The sequence below is a fragment of the Perna viridis genome, chromosome 3, assembly GCF_037379345.1.
Source record: "Perna viridis isolate PV_CMFRI_1.1 ecotype Kerala chromosome 3, ASM3737934v1, whole genome shotgun sequence".
NCBI classification, from domain to species: domain Eukaryota; kingdom Metazoa; phylum Mollusca; class Bivalvia; order Mytilida; family Mytilidae; genus Perna; species Perna viridis.
In genome coordinates, this window is record NC_142447.1 from 22,429,126 (window position 1) to 22,448,335 (window position 19,210).

The 19,210-nt window shown below is 34.0% G+C and overlaps 1 protein-coding gene across 2 annotated transcripts; it reads left to right on the top strand.

Moving 5' to 3' along the window:
* The first annotated feature begins 267 nt into the window (after positions 1 to 267).
* On the top strand, positions 268 to 15,159 carry LOC148621459 (uncharacterized). 2 transcript variants are annotated; one of them, XM_088575881.1, is made up of 3 exons: positions 268 to 363; positions 8,498 to 8,596; positions 10,377 to 15,159. In XM_088575881.1, the coding sequence occupies exon 3, from the start codon at positions 10,392 to 10,394 to the stop codon at positions 11,466 to 11,468; it is 1,077 nt and encodes a 358-aa protein (XP_088432007.1). In that variant the 5' UTR covers positions 268 to 363; positions 8,498 to 8,596; positions 10,377 to 10,391; the 3' UTR covers positions 11,469 to 15,159. The 2 variants fall into 2 exon arrangements, with proteins under 2 accessions (XP_088432007.1, XP_088432006.1); XM_088575880.1 differs by lacking the exon at positions 268 to 363 and adding an exon at positions 7,132 to 7,337.
* Positions 15,160 to 19,210: the final 4,051 nt, after the last annotated feature.

The window sequence follows — 19,210 nt, forward strand, 5'->3', positions numbered from 1 at the left end:
CCCCCCTTAATTTTTAAATGTTATCTATTTATATAAAAATAGATTAGTGTGTACTCTTACTTTTTTTCTTGAATAACATTCGATGTAATGTTAACCTTTACGTCAATTTGTTCGTGCATGTATATATATATTTTTAACATACATGCACAGTAAGTAAAAATAAAACACATTTATCAGAGTAATATATTAAAGAGATGTCATTAATTTATAAATAGACCAAGTCAAAACGAAAACTCAGAAATCCCCTGTTATCAATTTAACACGTACACTCCTTTAAATTCTTTTTGGTGTTTTAAGCAATACTCTTTATATGTGAATGTCCAGAGAATTGACAGTCTATGGGGACTTAAGTATTAACAAATGGTAGGTCATGATCTTATCTAATGATAAAAAATATACAATTTTTTAATTTGTCTTTTTTAAAGAAAGCTACCCACTACCCAACTACAATGCAAATGTAAAGAACTGCTTATGTTAACAGCGGTTATCGTCACGTATTTATATCTACATCAGAAAAAAATGCGACCTTAATCATATACTTTTCATATGTTTATGAAAAGCATACGAGAAATATATGTTTAAGACGCATAGATTAATTTATGAAAAATCAGAAGATAAAAATATATGGTTTCATGTCTTCATAGGACTTAACATCTGGAAAGAGTGGTTTTCACTACATTTGATTTACCACAATTATCTAAGATGGATTTCACATTATTAACACATAAACCACATATGATTATTATTGAAATTCTTATGACAAAGTCTATATAAAATGAAAGGTAGTTTATTTTCCTTCCCTGTAATAAGTTTTGCCCAATATTTGACAACTCTTAGTTAAATGCAAATAGCAAGCGTTTGTTAAACAAACTATCAGAAAGATGCAAAAATACGCCAACTACCACTAAACATTAATACAAATTTAGAGTTTTTCTCCAATAAAGAAAAGATAAGAATACCAAGCCGTCCAATTATTCCCTATTGTGGAAATTGGGTAGACTTCTTGACTATTTTTTGCTACCTATATTTAAAGACCAAGGAATTTATGTACGCACGTATACAAGCATATTCAGTAATGAACTAATTGAGGTGGCTGAAAACGTTCACTTTGAAATGAGAAAAGAAGACTATGGTATACTTTTGAGCAATGCGAACTTACTTCTAATATTATAACTTGTTCTATTAGAATTAGTTCTTAATACAATGTGCAATGAGGACAGTCCCTAGCCCTGACATATGCGACATACAAGCGTAAGAACTTATTAACTTTATGGTTTCAAAAAGTTCCCAAACAATCACAACATAATTAGGTCCGAGATGATGGCTTTATTGTCTTTAATGAGTCCTTCCATCAACTTCAAATGTTATTTAACATTGCTAATAAGAATCTGAACTACTCAAATTTACTTATACATTATCTAAGTCCTCAGTAAATTTCTTAGAGAAAGTGCAACTAAATCCAAATGGAATAGGGTGAAACCTTACGATACTTAAGACTTAATAGTAGTCCAATGTGCCTAATGCACAATCTCAAAAGTTTTAATTCATTAAAAAGTTACTCGACTGCAAAATATACTGCTTGTGCTGCCACTAGCAGGGCGTGTGCTCTCAGACTTAAAGTCAATAAAAAATAATAAAAAGTCATTAACATTTGTAACAAAATACTATCCAACTTTACACGCAATCTCGTATTTGTTACGAAAGCATTATCTCCAAAGCATTGGTTTTATATAATTAATGACGCTGAATGCCCTCAACTATTAAAACCACCACTAAAGCAGACCCTGGTGAAACCTTTATAATGCACGTCTTTCATGAACAATAAACTATAAATCTTACTCCATAACACTTCTTATCTGTTGGAGATCAAATCATCGGTTATTTATATATGCATCTTTTACATAATACATTTAATTACGAAACTAATTAATATTTTGACTATATGTTCTGAAGCCAATGCAACACTCATGAAATAAACTTGTGGTATGTGTATATGTATTATAAAATACATTCGATTTCACTTAACTATAATTTTTCACCCGCCGATAAAACTTTTCTCCCTTAAGACTGCCCCAATGATTGCAAGCTGGAGTGTGGAGACATACGAAACCGGAAAAGCTGTCCAGGCTGCAATAGAAATGATGCGCTACAACCTTGATATTTTGGGACGACGTTAGATGGACATCATCTGGAGCGGTCATACTATCTAAAAGGAAAACTCTTCTGTACTCTTGACCACAAATCGAGGATAGCAACCATCAACATGGAGTAGAAATCTAACTCAAACGGGAAGGCCAAATCATCATTCATCGAATGGAATCATGTGAGTGACAGATTTATCGCGGCAAAATTTGTCAAAGCCGTAAATACCGTAGTAGAGGAAGAAGACAAAGAAGAGTTTTACAATCAGCTCCAAGCTACCATAGATTGAACAACACTTGGGGCATCTTGATTGCAAAGGGTGACATAAATGCCCAAGTTCGAAAGGATGACACAGGGAGAGAACTCATCACGGAGAAGGAATGAATTGGTAACATCAATGAAAATGAAAACTCAGAATTCAAGATTTTTGCTCCCAGGACGATATGGTAATAGGAGATACGACATTCTAACTCCCTCACAAGGATATACACAAAACAACTCGGGTGTGTCCAGAGATGAAACATAGAAATCAGATAGACCACATTACAGTCGCCAGGAGATGGAGAAAGATCATGACAACAATTAGGGCTTATCGATGTGCTTGTATAGCATCCGATCATCAACTTGTGGTGGCTAAACTGAAGATCAAGATAGCCATGGCAACCAGAAAAGATCAGATTAGAAGGCGGAAGTATAACATAAGGAAGAGGTGTGGTAGACAATTGGAAAGAGTAAAATCCACCTATAACACCACATGCCAAGAAGAACTTGGATTCTCAAAGGAATACAAGCCATGGTTATATGACGATACATCCGAGACAACTGAGAAGAGTAGATCTGTTAAGATATAACATAACCAGGTAAAGACTAGATTGCTGAGAGAATGGTTGACAAGCGAACATATAAGCATTAGGAAAGAAGTAAAGAGAAAGGAAAAGACATGATAAAAGAACCTCATCAACGAGCTCGCTTCAAAAGCAAATAATGCATTGGGCAGAAACGGCACAAAAACTGATTTCAACATCACACGCTAACTAACAGGTAGAAAGACCAACACATCCAAACCAGTGAAAGACAAAGATTGCAATGTGATAACAAACCTAGATCGACCACTTTTAAATGGAGAAGATATATCAGATGCTACTTATCTAACTCCTGGAGAAGGCCTTGATGTTGATACTGGCCCAATTTTGAAGGATGAAATCATAAAAGCCCTTTGAATAAGGACTGGAAAAGCCCCAGGGCCGAACCAAATTTCCACCTGAGGTCTTGAAGATCACCCGGAAAAAACCTACAACATCTCGATTGGTTGATTGATTGATTGTTGGGGTTTAACGCCCGAGCAGCAATATTTCACCTGTTGACACTCGGACCTGTATGGGGCCCTACATCACCTTGCATGACCTGTTTGAAAACATCTGGGAAACAGTCGAAATCCCTGAAGAGTGGAGTTTGAGCTACATCATTATGCTTCCAAAGAAGGGCGACCTGAGCAACTGCCAAAAACTGGAGAGGATTTCAGCTACTCTCCAGAATCCGATGCGGTCGATCATGTATTGACCAAATTGCCACATTACCGGTCATTATCGAGGAGTAGATAGAATGGCCATCAGCCCTCTACATAAACTTCGTGGACTTGAAGACGGCATTAGCATAGTTAAAAGAAATACACCTTGGAAGGTACTAAAAACACCAAATGCCAAGTCACCCACAATTCAACACTCTCACCATCCTTCAATGAACATACAAGAAGTACTCCAAGGTTGTCTCCTGTCACCCTTTTTTCTATATAAGTATGCAAGATTTTTAATTAGATATAATATGCAATCATGATTTACTCATAGATTGCTTCTTGCCTAATTGACATAATTTTATTTGGTCTTAACAAGAATACAATATCTGATTATCAGAATCTTTACTTTCATATGTCCTACCTTGATTTTTACATAATAATTTCCATTTATTGTTTATCGTAAATTTGACTAGCAAAAAGAAAACAAACATACAAACAAAAAACCTGCCATATTCCTGAAAAAAAATATAATTCAATTACTGTTGAAAACAAATTAAATAATTTTAGGAGGAGCAGAAAAAAATATTTAGCAACATTGGAAATCCCAGCCCCCCACCTCGGTATAAATCGGTATAAAATGGTCGGTGCCTAAAAGAGCATGCTTGATGCAGAAAACATTAGCCATGCTCTTTTCATCCTCCCAAGTCAGGGTTTTGAGTCCACCCTCGCTCCCTGAAACCCCTGACATCACTCATTCATTTTTAGCGGGTATCGAGGGAGCGAGGGTGGACTCAAAACCCTGACTTGGGAGGATGAAAAGAGCATGGCTAATGTTTTCTGCATCAAGCATGATTGGTGAATTTATATTACGGGGGCTTGCTCCTACTATCATGTATGCAGCCCGACTGTAGATAATAAGAAGTATATGGTGGTAGTACCAGTGTTTATTTATTAGATTGGTTGCAAAACAGTAAATAGTAACAATTACCGTTATGTTCGATTTTACGGGAGGTGAGTTGAAGCGAAGCGAGTTACTCCCAAATATGGGATTCCCTTTTTCGTGTTATATACTAGTCGGACTGCATATTTGTTAGTGGGAACAAGCCCCTGTGATCATGTTATAAGACTTTATCGTTTATGTTATTGTACGTATCTCTGGACTAGGTACCCAGAAACTAAGCGCATTTACATGACACATAGGTGTCTATGAAATAACTTGTAACACTTGGGCTATAAAGGTTATCAACTGAGAAATGTAGACAGTTGAGTCTACGACAAGTTTCTAAGTATATGATTTATTTCAATGATGTGTGGCTTCATTTAAGCATTTAAGTAATTTGGACTGCTTTCATTTTGCTTCAAAGGAAGCTTGAAAAACTTTATTTAAATTAAATATGATTACATACATATTACTAATTTCAAGAGTTATGTCCATTACCTTAGGTCTACCTTCTTAAGTTTGAACGATTTAACAGACAGTTTCGACCTGGAATTCGATAAATTGAATTTCGACCTGAAAATTTAAAAAAATTGGATTGGCCAACTAGTAGTTTGTAGTTCAATTATGCACTATGTTGAAGAGTTTCGTGTTCCATGTAAACCAATATCAAACCTGAATATTACTCGAACTATCGCACTGCTACGATGCATTATGAATTTTGCTGTGTGTGATTTTAAAAATGTCCTTCATCAGAATGTTGAACTTCAAAAATAAAAAAGAAAGAGTTCAATATTAACCATTTATAACGATGAGATTGTGTTAAGGCATGTTTAAATTCGACTCCTGTACTTTCATTTTATAGCATATTTCTGCAATATGACGATTATTTGAGGCGTAAAAAACGATCAATATAAATTGATTCAGTATATGAGTACTGATAGTTACTATACTCAATGTAAAGGTCAAAAGTGACAACATATAAAGTAATATAAAGTCCCTTGTGAGGCCTTACCTTGATGTTTATGAATATACCATATTTTATTCAAGTAAAATCAACGAAAAGCAAGACCAATCTCATGTTTTAAAAATCATGAAATGATTTATGGAAATGACCCGATCTATGGGTAAAGAAAGGTTATAAGGAAGTATACATGTAGGTTCCCTCTTTCTTTCGAAGTTCGGTAAACTAATACTTTTTACAAATCACTTTCTCGTAAGAAAAAGAACAAATACAAAAAACAAAACAAACAGAAAATCGGTATGTAACGTGAAGTTTTGGAATGATGTAAGCATGGCTTCTTGTTGCTGTTATCACGTTGTCATTCGATTGGTTTCATACAAAGGAGCTATGACTTTCCTTTTGAGTTTTAAAATATTCTGATGTTGTCGATTTTGTGTTAAGGTATTTGTTTTCAACATTGACTTGAACTTTGGACGATTCAAACTAGGCATTCTTTACTTCTTTTTTGACTTAATATGATTTAAGGCTATGCCTATGATGGACAAAACTCAATGTCGTATTAAAAGACAAACAGCGCCCCCACACTTGCGCAATCGTCTACTTCCGTGTCGTCAAATTTCGTCACCTCCGTCAGAATATTTCGTAGTCATTCATAGTTCTGGTCGTACATTCTACATATAGCTGACGCTCCATCCATATAAAGAGTAGGAAGAAATGTGCAATAAGTGGAAATAAATGTTTAGGTCGCTTCAGTCCGAGATCACCAAAGTACCTAAATAAAGCTTCTGTCAAAATATCAAGTGGGTGTGATAAGTAGTTGCAGAGTCAACTGTAACCAAAAAAGTTGTGAACGGATGAACGGACGGACAGACACCATGATCACTCGTTCTATTTGAGCAACCAAAATGCATTGTCTATTTGCTGGTGATATACGGTCACCGACACCGTGACTCCGCCTACGCCTCTACTCTTCATCGTAGCGTCAAGTGCTATCGGGGCCACTTGTAGGGAAGAGATGTAAAATAAATCACGTCGTATAAAAATTAAACTTGATTGTAAGATGATTAGGATTGCGTTATAAAGACAAGAACGGTATATTGCCTTGAATTTAAGAAGATATACGAATTCGGCACAAATAAAAAAAAAACAAAAAAAAAAAAAAACGGTTGTCCTTATACTTCAGTAGTTATTTTACTATACAAAGGCATTACAGTAGTTTTGCTCATTCTTTTAAGTTGTCTAGATAACAATTTCCCCTCCCGGTGAAATAGTTTGACTTTCACATTATTTCCGAAAATCATTAATGCAATTGTTTATAATATATTTTTGTGTTTTAAATTGCTCGAATAATGCAATTGAGATTGAAACTGAACATATTTTTGATTAAGAACTCGGACGGATACAAAAACATTAAATGCATGTACCTATTATATAAAAAGGTCTGTTAAAAGACAAGAAGTTTGAATAATATTAATCGGTTTGTACCTACTAGTACCAAAAACAAAATACTTGATATTGACAAAATATGTAGGTGTAAATTTTCAGTAAACTTTCGTTGTCAAATCTATGGGAATTTCCATATAATCGCAGTATACATTGTGGAGACTATAGTTTTAGTATAAATACAAGTTGAACTTAAAAGAACGGGATAACCTAATCTTATGACTTGTGATCAATATGGTAAAAGTTCCTTCAGACGATATGACTACATGTAAAATTGCTTTTCTATTTTTCTGTGTACAATTAATAGACTGGAACCAATAGATAAACACATCATCATGGTAAGCGGATTTGTTTATACTTAATAACTTCCTCTTATAAGCTGAAGAAAAAAGAAAAAACACTTGTAACGCGAAAAAGAATAAAAGAATGCGGATGTGGTTTGAATGAATGAACGAATGATTAAGGGTTCATCCATAGTCTGGTCAATATCTAGGACAAGGCTTACAGTGACAATTTTTTCCAGGTTGGGGGCGTATATACACATAAAGGCCGAGCGAATCGAGGGAAAACATTTTCGGGAGTTGGACTAGTGATTAATCAAAATTACATGCGAAAAAGTTTTTTTCTCCCAAATTTAAAGAGGGCGTACGTCAGCTTGAATCCCAGCCAGGCCAGGGGCGTAGCTGCCTATACGCAAATACGTAGTTGCGTACTTTCGGAAAAAGTAACAAAAATAAAAACACACATTTTAAAGATGAAATAAAGGTTTTATGCAATGACTCACTGGGGGCCTTGAGCGACCCCCCCCCCAAGCAAGACCCCTCGCCGTAATTTTGCGTACAAATAAAACAGGCCTAGCTACGCCCCTGCAGGCCCATCATTTCACTTTCTTTTCGTTCTACAGAACTCAATTAAACGATGATATTTGGTCGGACGTTTCTAACACAAGAAAGTTTTACTAATAGAAAACGTGGTGTTTGTACATGTGACATATCTGGAACATGAGATATGTGCAACATTTCGGGTGTACACATATCATATGTAAACAAACAGTTTTTATAACTTGTATTTTGGTAATTATCAACGCATTGTTTTCATGCAAAGAAATTTAAAGCAATTGAAAAAACGTTTCAGTCAGTTTCGAAATTGTTATCTATTTATAAAAGTGATCTTACAGAGTTTCAAAAACAGATATGTAAATGTTTCTTTCCTTAATGACATTCCATTATGTTACTTCACTATTTGTGTGTGTTTATTTTCAATTTCTCTGTTCTGTAATGCTTAAAAACACAAACATATATTAAATTGTAGTGTAATCGATCTTACACGTATATTTAAAATTTATCCAAAGAAACCTGTGTAATTATAAATAGTATTGAATAATAACTACAAAATATAAACTTAGGAAAATACCAAAAACTGTAAATTCCCAATTTATTAATTCACCGTACACTCCTAAGAACATACTTCATCTAAACAACAATCTTTTTGTACATAGTGGATGTTTAGGTTAGAAATGCAACGACAGGAAAAGATGGAATAAAGCGTCAGTTCTACGCCTTGTGTCAAAGCGAGCAGTTATAAACAAAATTAAATGGTAGGTGTATAACTTGTCAAGTGATTAAATATACCTGTTTTTATTTAATGAACAACTGCAATGCAGAGAATATCAAATGCTTATGGGATAGAAAGGTAATCCAAAACATATCGCAGCGAGTAAAATAGTTATCATCATGGGATAGATTTGACCCAACCATGGTCATTAACATTTCCTGCTGAAGTCTCTTAGATATTTAACTTGACAATTTAACAGAATCTTCTTCTCAGAGGGTAAATATTCTATTTTAAACCTTTGGACGTCTGTCATACTAGCAAATTAATACTGATACGTAGAAATTCAGGAAACGGTTTTAAGTCTGCGGAGGGGATTGATTTTTAAAGAGTAATGAAGGGAAATTAAATATCTTATTACATGTACGCCATAAATATTTGGGACTATGAAAGTTCAAAATGACTGCCTTTAACAAGAATAATCAAAAAAGGGACTTTCCAGAAAATTTGAGGTTTGTGTGCATTCTAAATTTTCATGTAAGCCTCTAAATTATTTGATCTATATTCTAAGCATAGGACCAATTAAGATACACATATGGCATCGAATTTATGATTATATAATCAAACTAACCCTCTAACTGATTGCAGCGAAATCTGGTGTTTCTTTAATCGCCTTTTCCTGAAGTTTGTCACAGAACGCAATCAGTGACGAATCCAAAGGGGGTGCAGGTGGTTGGCACACACCTTTTTTATTGAAAAAAAAATACCATTTTCATGTGTAAATTGGGAAAAAAATGTCAAAAATAATGTTTTAGTACCCCCCCCTTTTTTCTGATAAACCCCGACAAGCACCCCTTATTCATAGTGTCTTGATCCGCCCCTGTGCAATCAATACTGAACATAATGATGAAATGAATTCGGGCATTTTAGATTAACAAATGCAAATAAGTGGATTGCTATGATTTTGATAACGCGCTATTTTACCACAGAGGGAAAGACTTTTTTTTCAAAATGTTTATCTTTGTTGATAAGGAATAACTGTAACGAAGGATTAATCTCATTTCTTATAATCAAATTTAAGTTTCAAACCAAAAGTTTAAATTAAACGAATTTATCACCATATCAAAAGTATGAGATCACGTTCGATTTCTTTTAAGTAGCACTCCAGATAAGGATCATGCAAAATGTGATTCATGGATAAAAAGCCTACATATTTTTATTTTTTATATTTTGTTTGAAATGTCATAGTAAACAGAAATTAACATGTGGTTTTTCATATAACCCGTGCTCTTAGGAGATAAAAATTGTATAGAATGCACTGTAGATTTCAAAATTAAGGGAGATAACTCTGTAAATGGCGCTCAAATACAATAGAATCTACTGGATTTTCAATGTGGATTATCTCCTGAGAGCAGGCAGATTTGAATGAATTATTACACATTTCATAGTATAGACCCATGAAACAACTTAATTACAAAAATAAAAATATGTAGCCATTTTTGGGGTGTATCACATTTTTCAGGTTTTGCATGGTTCTTACAAAGACAGCTACTTAATATCCAATCAGAAAACGTATTCTTCTGAAATAAAATTATGTAACTATAGTTTTATAGGCATACATTTTGAAAACCCCTCCATTTCCTGTTCACGTGACCGTCGGTATCGAATTTTTCAGGATAATTTTTCTGGGATGACAATCTGACATGAATTTGAACAGGCATTTTCTGTTTTGATTATTGTCGTCTTTCTCTTGAATAAAGTATTTTTCTTCCACATCATCCATGTGTTTTAAGTTTGACTATTTTATGTTTTTATTATTCCTGTAGTTAGTTCTTTGACCGATGGAAGACGAACGCATCGGAAAAACAAAAGTTCTTTTACCATCAGAGACTGACTGGAACCTTCTACAACCAGACCCAAGTAATGGCTTAAATCGGAGTTATTATCCATATCCTGCAGGTTCTAAAAGAAATCAAAATGAAAGTCCACCTTTGACTTTAAGAAATAGCAGGGTAGTGACAAAAGGTGACGGATTGAGTGATAAGACATTTGAAAATATACCAGCTGAAAGTATAGGTCATAAGGAGCATAGGTCCTCTAGTAGACAGAGTAAAGTCCTCGAACCTCGCAGTCCCAAACCTAAACCACCCGGTTTAAAAACATTCGAAACCTTACCACTGATCTTTAAATCAAATTCCGAATCACATACGGATCAACAAAAGTCCCTGGAAAAAACACAAGGCAAAGTTATTCACGAAAAACAAGAACATGGTAAACCCCCTGATGCACAAAGTCTAGAGGATAATGACAAATATAATACCAAAAGTCGATGTTTTTGCATTAAGCGAAAGACACGTCTCTGCTTCATATGCATGTTTATCTTAAAAATTATTTGTATGATAGCAAGCATTGTAGCATTTATGGCATATGCTAATAATAAGATTGACAGATTGGAGAAGAAAGTAGACAAATTAGAAGAGTCACTTAAACTGAAAAAAAGAAAAGAAATTATGAACTTGAAAATCAACTTCGACGTTTTTCCTCTGGATTGTGACGGTAATTGTTATGTTCCTTGGCATAATATTAACTCTTCTTTTATAACTGTCACTGATAAAGGTAAGAAGTTAAAAGCTAAAACAAACGGATATTTTTCTATTTTTGGATATTTCAACTTCGATAGTAGGGAGAGTAATGATTCTCTCCCTGTCACAATTCATGTGGGATCATCTACAAATGTCAAAATAAGCCAAATCGTTGAAATAATTCCACCACGTGTTCGAAAGACTGTTTGGTTTAAAACAGATTTCGATCTTTCCTGTGATGACGATTTTTTTGTTGAAGTCCAAGGAATCAATTTCATCTATAAAGCTGGTAATGTTAATCAGATCAAAATAGAGGCACGAATAAATGATACCTAATGCAGCCTTTACCTATCTGTTTTCTCACGACTCTTTAGATATGTCAAAAATTTGTATGCATGCAGTGAAACCTGTCTAAACCAAACTTCTTTTGAGCAGAATAAATGATTGTTCAGTTAAAGAAGATGTCCGGTTTATACAGGTCCGAAAGCATTGAAATTGATATGAAGGAACTTCAGAAGAAATCCAGATTGATCAAGACATCTCTATATTTAGGTTTAGGCAAGTTTCACTATAAAGCGGAACTTTAAAATTAAACATACCTGAGAAATAACAATAATTATTGTAATAAAAATTGTCGCTAATAAATTTTGTATTCAAAACCGTTAAGGTATCTTTTGGAACTAGATAAATGTTATTAATTTTTGAACCACATGAAACAATTTGGTTAAGGCCAGTTTGTTTTGAAATATTTGAGTATTTCAATCAATTAATTAATTTCCTACTAACGTTAATTCCCCGTGCAGGTCCGAGTGTTTAAAAGAATAGGCCTGCAGCAGCGCTAAGCTTGTCGTAAAAGGCGACTAAATAGTGCTCAGAAACCTAGCCGGGGGTTAGGCGCTCTGCCCACAGAGCAACTGGGATGTGTGCCCCAGGTGGTGGAATGGGGTACCCCTGGCATGTTACATGCTGGGGTTGTCAGGCTATAATACGGAAAACCTGACTGCAAACCATAGTGTTGCACCGTGTTTGGATAGATGCCACGTTCCTCGCACGTTAAAGAACCCTGCTGTGGTATTCGATAGGAGTAGGAACCTTTGCGCTCCGCCACAGGAGGCTAAATTGCCCGACCTTACCCATCCCCCCTTTTTCTAGTGGCAATCAAAATTTGTCGACCCTGTTGTCCTTGTTACCCATCCTTTTTTTATCATTTCATGTTCATTTTATCATCCATTTCATGTTCATTGTCTGAATATAGCTGAAATATTGCTGCTCGGACGTTACACCCCAACAAACGAACAAACTAACGTTAATGTCACCACATTCAATCCGTACTAAATTTTGTTTGAACACCTTATGTCTTTGGTATTTTGTCTAATGATTTTCCTCCCCTAATATTTGCCCCTACATGGTAGTTTTTATCGTACCTTAAATACCTAAAAGACATTGACGGACCATTAACACTCATTGCTGAGTAAAATTCAAAAAGGAAGAAGAAAGAAATCCAATTAGTGATGGCATAATAATTGAATATAAAAGATATTTATATGGCAAACCAAAATGGGCAAAAAATAATATTTTGTAATATTAGAAAAATATTTTTTAATATTACAAAATCATTCATTGAATTGTTCGTCGACTTGGCTTCTACAAGATGTCTACTTGGGTATTGTTATTGACAATTATCCTCTGCAGTTGTTCATAGAACTTGGCAATTATGATGATGAAACGAAATATCAAATTTTGCTTGGAAGGGTACCAAACACAATCCTGGATAGTGAAGTGTTGATAAACTTTGCCAAACTGTGTCACGTGCACGTCGTTCATTGTACTCTCAAATATTCTAGAGCGATAAGATGTACAGAAGGCATAAATGTCTTTGAAATCATGATGTGACATATATATATATATATATATAATATATAATACATACTAATATTGTTCATTGTACATGCAATATAATGTTGTCAGTTATTCCGTTTTTATAATATTGTTCATTGAATCTCTTTAAAGAGGAAATAAAGATATGAATGAATGGAATGTAATATTACAAACTGGATTTGTAAAATAAGAAAATGAATTATAATATCAAAAATTACTTTGCAATATTGCAAAATCAGTCACATTTTTTAATATTACAAAATGATTTTCTAATATTAAAAAAATCGTAATTGAATACAACAACCCATTTTCTAATATTAGTTTTTTCAATTTAATTTTTTATGTTAAAAATGATTTTCAAATATTAAAAATATTAAAAAAGGGTTTGGTAATATTTTTAATATAACTTTAAAAACTCATTTTTTTTTAATATTAGAAAACACTAATTTTTGTCCACTTTGGCTTGCCATATAATTAAAGTTATTAATGTTTCGTGAACGTAAAGTAAGTAACCTCGGTTCGCAAGTTGCCTCGAGACCTCAAAATACAAGTTTGTCACCATCAAAACCAATTTTCATCCCAAACGGATCATTTTTTTGGAGGGAAAATTAGTTGTCATGGCAACGGCGACAATCAAATAGTCTCGAAACCTCAAAATTCAGATTAGGCATATCGTTTTCATCCTGAAACAGGATTTTATCCAAACAGCACTTTGAATTTTGCGACACATCGTTTCAGCTTTTTTGGGGAATAACTTTGTTCCGCATGCTGAAATCTACCGTCGTACCAAACTTCAAGTTCCTGGCCAGCGAGGTTTCCGAGATATTGCATTGTCCCATATTTTGACAGTTTTTCTCCATTTTGGAATTTTAAAAAGCTTATGCACAACTTCAGGTGGTACCGCATAAGTGTACCAAGTTCCGAGAATTTTCATGGTTTGGAAAGGGCGGTATGTTGTATTCGGTGACTAAATTAAAAATATCGTCCCAGTATGTAGGATACAGGAGAAACTATTTGAGTTCTAAGTAAATTGGGGTTGGTGTTCCCAGTTTTCTTTGACCCCAATTAACTTCATTAGTAAACTGATCTCTGCCGGTGTTTTTAAAATACATTTCTGTCTTTTTAAAATGAAATTGCGGAAGACTACTCATTTATAGACAGTATTAATAAAGACACATTGCTCAATGTTTTACCATTAGATTTCAATGTTACACCTAAAATGCGTCCACTTTTTTCGCACCTAGATGTCATAACCCTAAAGTCTTTCTTATTTATATAAGAGTGATTTGTTACTTGGTCCTAACCAACAGCAATGGTCTAATTTTATTTATAATGTTGTTCCTTTTTTGTTCTAAGTAGCTTAAATACACAATATCAAGTTAAAAATAAAAATTGCAAAAGTGTATTAAATTTTCAAATAACACTATAACAATAAAGTTGAAAACAACAGCACTTTCCGTATATCCGTTACACCCTTCATTTCGCGCATTATAAAGGTAGGACATCGTTGCTTCCAGCAGATAATTGAGTTGATAATTCGACTGTCTTTGTGGACATAAACCACTAAAATCCCTCAAAAATCTTTCGGAACACAGTTTTAGCCAATCATTTCCACGATATGAGAGACGCTGATTATCAGCTGACTATTCCTATACTTGGTTTATTATTTAAAAAATAATCACTGTACCTTTTATATCTATTGATTTTCTTTTGCTTGTTTTATCATACATTATAGCTTGTATCACCATTAACATGACTTATTCTTGCCTATTATTTTAAACTTTTAAGGCTTTGTTTCTTCTGTTTTATATCAGTAACTTGTATTTATTGTGCTGTTAAAGATATCATTAATGAATACTTCACATTTTTACAGACAATTATTTACATCAACAATGAATTATTGATGATTTACTATTCTACGTCGACTTATGATTTATAACCTAATTATGTTCACCGAGATTGAGATACATGTACATATAATCACGTGTACGTATAGTCACATGATTGTTTTGTTGATGAATTGCTTGTTGATTATTATACTTCTTATTAAAAAGTATTTAATCACGTGTACGTATAGTCACATGATTGTTTTGTTGATGAATTGCTTGTTGATTGTTATACTTCTTATTAAAAAGTATTTAATTTTTAATGTATAGTTTTATATAATCATACAAATGTTATTCATGCCCTATTTCTACATAAGGACAGTTTATGCCCTGATATGTTTTACGGCATATGATGCCGTTAATATTTTTTAAACGCCCACCAAAAAAAAATAAAAAAAAATGCGGTCATATAATGGTATGGCGCTGCCGTCGTCGTCCATGTCGTCGTCCGAGTCGGCGTCCGTGCAATAACTTGAATATTAATTGATTGGTGTTGAACTAACGGATTATGTCCCAATCGTTTTAGAATTAGGGGCTAAAAGCGACCAAAAAGCATTTCATACAATTTAAATATATACTTTAGTAAAAGCATAGGAATGTCTATGATGTTGTTCCACAATATTCTATACCACAATAGTTAGGCTGGTATTGATTTTCGGGGTTAAGACTTGAACAATTTAAAAATTGGGGACCAGAAAAATGCATTTTCCCGACGACCAGACAATAACCAGGCTGTTAGTGAATCAATCGCTTTGAAATTGTATAACAAGGTGCCAAACCAACAAAAGAACGCTTAGATTGATATTTTGAGTTGATTTTTAATAATGGGCAAAAAGGGGCATGAAACAAGCGTTTTCCTTATGTTCGGATACTAACTCGAGTAAAAATGAATGGATCTCATATTAATTTTCTTGTTAAGTGCCATACCACCAAAGAAAGACTGGAATTTATATTTGGGGTTGTTACTTGAGCCAAGTAAGAATAAGGGGCCACAAATGGGCCAAAATAACAATTTGAGTAAAAGGAAATGAATCCTTTAGAAATTGTACCACATGTGCCATACCCGCTAAGGAAGGTTTGGATTGATTTTGGATGTTTTTTAACTTCAACAATTTAGGAATAAATAGCGAAATGTGACTGTTTAAATTCTGGTCAAATTCTTGTTCTTCGTCAAATAATTATAATCGAAATTCAAAGCTGTATCATGTTTGAATGGTGCGTCCGTACTTGCCCCAACTGTTTACGGTTCGACATCTGCGGTCGTATTAAGCTGCGGCATGCGAGACATTTTATTTAACAGCTAACACTGCACACAAGTTGCCAACGGTTTTATAAATTTTGCGTGATTTTGTCCACAGAGCAATAATTATAATAAACCAAAGAATATTCAGATAAATTTGAGTGTCTTAATATATATAGCTTTATTCCCACAAATTGTCATAAAGTTATTTGCAGTGACCTATCTATATAGTGGAACCTAAACAACAACGCTTAAAATAGTTACGTAGGACGAGGTTAATAACGCGGTTAAATTACGGACGAAATGAAAACCTAACTAAATTCTGGAAGTCCAACTGTTTTGAGGAAGACTCGATAATAATCATTGGTACCCCAAAAATCAGCCGAAACTGATATGATGTAAGCTACCGGCGTTTCCATGAACACCAAGAATGAAAGTGACAAGTTCCAAATATCAATCTTACATGTTTTCTCTGAAACTACAGTACGTGTACCATAAGAGCTACGGGTGGCCTTAATCTCCTAGTAAGTAAGCATAACCCCTATATGCATAAAACTGTTGTACAAACTGAGAAATCCCTGACAGTTAAGTGTCCAAGTCCTAATGTTTACAAAAAGGGGGCTGGCAAAGATAAAATGGAAGTACTGAAAATATAATAAAACCTTTTCAACATTTCACGAGTAATATGACAGAGAATCCAAAGGCTTTGGTAACTTGGACTTATAAAATGTACTAAAAATAAAAATAATTTCTAGCTATCCTAAGACTATATATTACAATGAATATCATGATCATACATGGTGAATATGTAGAAGTCATCATGTACTATGAGCAGATGACCCTGCTAAGGATTTCATCCTTTTCTTTAAGAGTGATGTCCCTTTCAAACAATTTTTTGCATAGATCTTGAAAACCGCTATATGTAGAGGGACACGTGGCGTTATAAATAAACATAATAATGTAATTTGTAATAATTTAAAAAAACAACTGATTGTATTTACATCCCTTGTGATATCATACTTAACTTTTGAAAATTTCTATTTTGAGAACCAGGTCGTAGAGACATGGAACCTTCATCAATGATCTTTGGTCTATGTTACCTTTCATTTGCACCCAAAGTGAAAAGTCACAGGGTGCTTAAAAGCCTTTTCACTGCAAAAATCAGGCCTAATATATAGCAAACGATAAAAGATAAGTGCATACATGCTTGTGTATGCCAAGTCCGACCGTCTGTTCAAAAGTTAGTTGTTTAGTTGTTGAATATAGTCAGGTTTTTGACCTTGACATGGGTATGTGACATTGACCTTGTAACTATTCTCAAGGTCAAGTGATGTTAAGGTGTTTGGTGGTAGTTCCATGTCTCTATGACTACCGGTTTAGGAGTTAGGTATTGCATCATATTTCAATTATTCATTGTGCCCAAAATAAGCTCTGAAATTACCCAGGTTTTTGTCACCCTGTTGCATATGTTCAACATATCCTTTTACAGTTTTCAGGTTTGAGAAATCTTTCCTATTTTGAATCTATTGAAATTTTATTATTTTAGAGCGGGGGTATATATTTCAAAATCAACAATAGTTACACAAATAATTTTAACAAAGAATAAACATTCTGCTCAAGTACACAAGTTAGACACTAAACCAAGGACCAATATAAAAACCAACGAAACTACAACAACTTGAAATTTTCATATTTTACAATTGTTTTTTTTTATATTTCATTAGTACCTATTTATAGACTTGATATTGCAATATTTTTTCAACTTTGTCAAAGGGTAATGTGATATATTATTTTTAAGGACGTTTTCCTTTTGCGCCACAACTCTTTTGCGCCAGTACTCCTTTTGCACCAGTTTACTTTGGTAAAACTATATACTCTGTTCCTTAAGCACCATTCGTTCTGATTTCATGTATATCACAATCACTTTTAATGTCAAATTCACTTAATCAACGGCTGAAATTTGCAACTAAGAGTATGCACAAATTGTCGCCTACTGAGTTCCCCGGACATCAGCAGATTGTATTTCTCATACGAACGGCTGGTGCACTAGTACTTCTCAGCTTCACATATGTTGTTGCTTGTATTTTGGGAAGAGTGTCTATGGATACAAACATTGATGGATGTGAATTGTAGACTAGCTTGTTGTAATGGACACGAAAACGTTTCAGGACCGTTCTTTGTACGACGAGCAGTTGATGGAACCTATGCCCATGTTGTAGGCGGTAACATAGCACTGTTGTCAGTATATGTTGTCAAGCCATAGTCGGAAAACTTTTCAACTGCATTGTTACTTGGCATATATGGAATAATATCCTCTGCGAAGCTGTCACTGACGTCTTCAGGTGCAAGAAAGGCTAAACCAAAGAAATGTATCAGCCTTATACTGATTTCACCACTGTAATTCTTGTACTCCTTAGAAAGGCCAAGACTGTATTTTTTATGTTTCTTATCTTTAATTTATTCATTTCTAACTCATTTTCTTTATTATATGACAGTTTTACTTTAGATTTTCACCTTTTTATATTTAATTTCCGTATTTGTATTTGGTGCAAAAATGTATTTTTTTTACTACACGGGAAGAAAAACTTTGGCACAATTTAACTGCGATTTTTTATCCAATTGACGCAAAAGGACGATGCCCATTTTTAAGGTCTAAATGAGCCCATTTTAAAAATTAGAGTTTCAACCCCGATATTTTATACATTTTTGAGGATAGGGTTATTAAGTGTAATTACATCAAAAGTCCTTTGAAGATAAGGTTGTTGCTGATCAAATGAAAGGTCTTAAAGCGTACATCCAAAATAGCAATGTTTTGTTCCCCCACAAATGGGTTGGGTGGAGTCAATGAGAGCAGAAACTAAAAAGTTTTATATGGTTAGTTGTTGCATATCAAATGTAAGGTAGTAATGAGTACATCACAAATATGACTTTCGTTTTACTGAAAAAGAACATAATTTGTTAATAAAGGCAAAATACTTAAGTACCAGTCCATGTAAAATTCAGACACTGCCCTTATTGAAGTGATTCACGATGAAGAAAAACCCACTGTATGCAAATTTTTTTTTTCAATCTAC